Raw genomic sequence first — 5550 nt, forward strand, 5'->3', positions numbered from 1 at the left:
TGTATTATGCGTTTGAATAATGAATTATTGACTCAGATTAATGATATAACAATCCCATGAGAGCCCCTCAGTTTCTATTTCTTTTAACTTACTAAGAAAACACTTTCTCGAGAAGTGGCTCAAAACAATATATTATTGTGATTTTTCTTTACATAATATAAAAATATTTTCTAGTGTTGAGAGAAGTATATTTTATATTAATTATATAATTTTTAATAATATTAATTGATAGGGTATTAAAATAAAAAAGAATTTGAAATTTTAAAATATCAAAAGAAAAAAAAAACTTTCAGACATTGTATGCAAAAGGGTCGAAGCATACTTCCTCCATAATTAAACATTTAAACTTTTTGATTTTATTATTATTAATATTAAGCATATGAAATTTTCTTATTGAGTTTTTTTATTTTGCTTTATTAAAAATAAAAGCTTAATGAAAGAAATAAAATATTTTGGAATAAATGTATAAGAAATAATAAAAAGAAAACTCAATAGAAAAACAAAAATTCAAAAATTAAATAAATAAAAATTAAGAATTTCAGATATTTAATAATGGATTTTGCCTTGATTTAACACATAAAAACCGCATTAATATGTGTATGCAACATAAATAATAATTTATTTTTCCTTCACCATATGATCACTAAGGCCTTCTCAAGAATCCAAGATTGTCTTTGGTGATCAGTATCTTTTCATTTGGATGCTTTAGTTCTCCAATATTCTGGCAGGTTTTAACTTCCATTAACAAACATATTCCTTTTTGGGTTTTAGCATGTCTCTTCAAAGGCAGATCATAACCAAAATTATTAGTTAATTAATTGTTAGTAATCGAGGTCCTGCAGAAATATTTTGACCCAGAAGCTTCCATCTATGTCAAACCCTAACCTTAGACATGTATATATTATTATTAGATATTCTGAGATAAACTGATAAAACAATTCCATTTTTCTTCTAAAGCTGGTTTCCATGTTTGTATAATACCTTTTAATTTATTCAGAAGACAGCAAGTTGGAGACAGTCCAAGCATTTTTAAATTTTGCTGTCCTGGAATAGGTAAAGGAAGTTGCTAAAGAAGCCATTTGTCACATATTTCAGGTGCCTGTTATTTTTTGAAGAAAAGAAAAACAAAAATTGTATTTTTTAGTTATACACCTGCTATGAAATTAAGAAGTTAGAATTGTGGAGATTTGATTGACCAAGTGCACTAGTTGGCCAGCAAATCATGAAACCAGATTTAATCATATAAAATAAAATTAAAAATTAAAAAAAAGGGCACTATAAGAATATAATTAATATGAGTTAATTAAAAGTTTGTTATTAAAAATAATTTAATAATTTAAGTATTTTTTATTTAATTATTTATATTGTTGAGATACTAACGTGTTATAATGTGTTAATTTTTCATTATTAAAAGTGATAAAATTAAAATATAATTAATATGAGTTAATTAAAAGTTTGTTATTAAATTTAGATTAGATATAAAATTAATAATTTTTTATATAATTATCCCGTCATACAACAAAAAGATATCTTTTCCTTACAAGTTACTTAATTTTAATATGATTCTAATATACTAAAGATTTTTTTATCAAAATAAAGGATACTAAAGATTATAAATCTCTTATAATCGACAAAGACAATGTATTTACTTAAATGGTAAGAATATTACTTTTGAGATTAGTAAAGTTTAAATTTAAATTTCTCATCTCCCTATTAAATGACATATTATATAATATGCTTTTATTATGTAGCAGTCTGACCCATTCAGCCCTTTTTTTTTATCTTAAAAAAAAGTAATTATAACCCGTAACAAATGAGTGGAAAAAAGAAGAGAAAATATGCAAAGTGGATGGTTATTTGTCAATGAATAAATGAAATAATGAGGGAACAAGGGGTCTTCCACTTACATTTTCTCTAATTAATATATTTGGTAATTGTGGTATCCACTTTAATTTGTTTCCAAAATAGTATATTATTTATGGTGATAATTGATTATGCCAGTGACTAGAGTTGAGTGATTAGTGCACTAATTAGGTATATTTAGAAATCAAAGAAACAAATATTATTAAAGAAATTTTTATTCATATTTGGTATATACACCACAACTAATAGTGGAGTGACACATATGTATGAGTGTTTTATATTTTGGTATTGAATAATTAATATATATTTTATCATTTAAAAATAATAAATATATGATAATTATTTATCGATTTAGTGTATAAGTAAAAACATTACGTTGAATTTAGACATGAATTTTACTTTTAGTAATACACACAAGCTGAAGGATGTGATGTAGAGAATCTCGAGAGACAAAAGAAGCAGAAAAGAGAGGGGCATATGTGCTGGTGCCACTGACCTTTTTTAAGCCATGGAAAGATACCCATGTCTAATGAAATGAATTGAAGGCTAGTATTGGTTATCAACTCTGATTCAAAGTCAAGAAAGCTTTAATATACGAATATCTGAATAAGAACAAAGGAAGATTGTTAGCTTCTATTGGATATGTCCGATCAATATCTGAGATTTATTCTTTTATATATGGAGTTAGGGTTTATAGCTCCAGTAGCTAATAACCTGCAAAACAAAGCCATGTAATAAGAAGAAGAAGAAAGCAAAAACAAGAGCCAACAAATTACATGACAGCATATCTAGTAATAAACTTTCTCCTCTATCCACCCACAAAACCTAAAATCCAAATCTTGTTTACATTTCCCTCTTATCTAGCTAGTACTTTTCTTTTTCTTTTTATCTAAAAGAGGACTCATGTTCTTAATAAATAAATAAATCAGATTGTACATGTTTTTTCGTTGCAGTATATACATTTAATGTAGATAAAAATTAGCAATAATCGTTTTCTAAATTTGGATAAATTGTGCATCACATTCGCCTAGTAAAAACAAAGTACCTAATAACTAAGAAAAGTCACCACTACCCACTGAAGATCTCAATGCAAGGCAGGCCACAAACAGATTTTCTTTCCCCAAGATTCCACACTTCTCTCAAACCATCCTTTGCAATATTGGATCTAATCCTTCAAAGTAGAAAAAATGCTTCTCTCTTTTCTTTAATTTTTATGTCCACATCATACAGGCTTTCCAATTTATTTTTATTTATATTTTTCTCCTCTTATACCCCAATTCCCTTTGCTTATAACCCCCATTCTCTTCCCTCATCAGATTCCACAACAACAACAAACACTTGAAAAAACAAGAAACACTATAACACTTGGCCTTTCTTGTAATTTCGTTTTTAATTACTTTCTTTGTATATTTTCTTGATCTTTATGGCTGGAAAAAGAAACCAAAGCAGCCCAATTGGAAGCCCTTCCTCCGGCAACATATCCGACAAAGAACAAGACCGCTTCCTCCCTATTGCCAACGTCAGTCGTATCATGAAGAAATCTCTCCCTGCAAATGCAAAAATATCCAAAGAAGCTAAAGAAACTGTTCAAGAATGCGTTTCCGAGTTCATAAGCTTTATCACCGGCGAAGCCTCCGATAAGTGTCAAAGAGAGAAGAGGAAGACCATAAACGGCGATGATCTTTTATGGTCTATGACTACCCTTGGTTTCGAGAATTACGTCGGACCCTTAAAAGTCTATCTCAATAAGTACAGAGAGACTGAAGGAGAGAAGAATTCCATGGGTAGGCATGATGAGCAATCTCCTCCTCCTACTACTGAGATTAACAAACTCAATGACTCATCTCTACCAACCGATCATCACCATGTGGAAGTGCAAGGATTTAACTGTACTACTGGGTTCTATTCGCTTGGTTCACAAGTAACAAATAAGAGCTATGGAGATAATTACACAAGGTCTGTTGGGTATGGAGAGAATCTGGTGAGTGGTGCGGGTGGTTTTAATTTCAATAAGATACGTGGAAATGGAGATGGGAATGGAAATAGAGCTGTGGCGGCTCAGCTTCATCATGGAGTTGAGTGGTAGAAACACTAGATATATAGAGTATTTTGCTATATATTTATATATTTATGTAAGTTAAGCTTCATCATGGAGTTGAGTGGTAGAAACACTAGATATATAGAGTATTTTGCTATATATTTATATATTTATGTAAGTTAATTACTACTTTTTTTTTTTCCTTCCTTTGTTCAACTAATATCTATCTATATATCTAATATGATCCATGGTATTTACCAATTCGAAATATTAAGTTGAAAAAAACTATTTGGCCCAATAATTTATTAAATATGTCTCCAACTATATATTAAATTATTAAATTATTGATACATATTTATTAATTTTATATAATAAATTATGTACTAATTATTCAATCCAAAATATTAAATGTTCGTACCATTCGTGTTCATTATAATATTGATATTATACTATTTATATTATAATCCATTTTTAAGAGTTTATAATTTAATTATAAAAGATATTATATTATAATGTTACTATAAATGAGCATTATTAATTTAATTAAGTTTAAATGAAGGTTAAATTCGTAAGTTATTTTCAATGTTGAATTATTGATCTTAACTTGTGCATGTCCATGTAGACTTCCTTTAAAACTATGTACTTGGCCTGATATCATCTTACTAGCTGGGTATATATAAAACTACCACTAAAATAAAAGATATTTAACTTCTGATTTCGGCAGATCAATAATCATTGAGTTTTTCTCTTTCCGGACAACCCATCCAAAGACATTCAATGTTCTTTAGGTGGACAAAGAACACATGACCTTTTAGTAAGATGTCCTTTGGTGATTCCAGTTCTGTGACAGCCATTATTTAATAGGAAAAAAAGAGGCTAAAGGCTGGGAAGTCCCTGAATAAAACAATTTTATTACAATTATCTAATAATTATTGTATGTTTCCGTCTAAAATGCCGGCACTCAAAATTTGTTATAAATTATTTTAGAAAAAATTATATTACTCCTTAAGAATTATTATAATTTATAAGTCCAACTTTGTATTTTCAAAAATGAATTAATATTCCTTTAACGTTTGTTTCCTTTAATTATTATCATCTTCTGTCTACTTTTCTATTAATTAATATGTTAAGGGACTTAATTGATAAAAAAATTTCAGTTTGGTCCTTGAACTTACTATTAGTGTCAAATTTGTGCAAAATTAAATTTTTTTTCAAATTAAAGCATATGGTTAAAAGAATATGATATTAAAATGTACTAATTAATAGTTTGGCTAATATTTTGCTTTATTTGTTAATAAAAAATTAAAAATAAAAAATGATTAAATTACCTCTTCAAATATTTTACGTTTCCTTTTATATTTCTTATTAAAAAATAATTATTACCTAATGAGGGTGTTTGGTTCAGAGATTTGATGTAGCTGATAGTTATTTTTTATAAAACAGTTATATTAAAGTTTGATAAAGACTTAAGAAACAACAATTGATAGTTAATTTAGTTAGTTAATTTAGTCTCAAGTAATTGTTGATTGTATCACCTCTATTTTAGAGTTTTTTCTTATCAGTTGATAGTTTATTTGATATTTTTTATTTATTTAAACGTTGTTATCCTTATTAATACTAACTTACTTTAAATTTAAATTCATCTCATA

At 27.4% G+C, this 5550-nt stretch overlaps 1 protein-coding gene across 1 annotated transcript; it reads left to right on the top strand.

Annotated features, from left to right (window-relative positions):
- Positions 1–2782: 2782 nt before the first annotated feature.
- LOC8274908 (nuclear transcription factor Y subunit B-3) lies at positions 2783–4162 on the top strand. The gene has a single exon (XM_002528618.4). It carries the CDS (start codon positions 3287–3289, stop codon positions 3947–3949), a length of 663 nt encoding a protein of 220 aa, XP_002528664.2. The 5' UTR covers positions 2783–3286; the 3' UTR covers positions 3950–4162.
- Positions 4163–5550: the final 1388 nt, after the last annotated feature.

This window comes from Ricinus communis, chromosome 7, assembly GCF_019578655.1.
Source record: "Ricinus communis isolate WT05 ecotype wild-type chromosome 7, ASM1957865v1, whole genome shotgun sequence".
Lineage (NCBI taxonomy): Eukaryota > Viridiplantae > Streptophyta > Magnoliopsida > Malpighiales > Euphorbiaceae > Ricinus > Ricinus communis.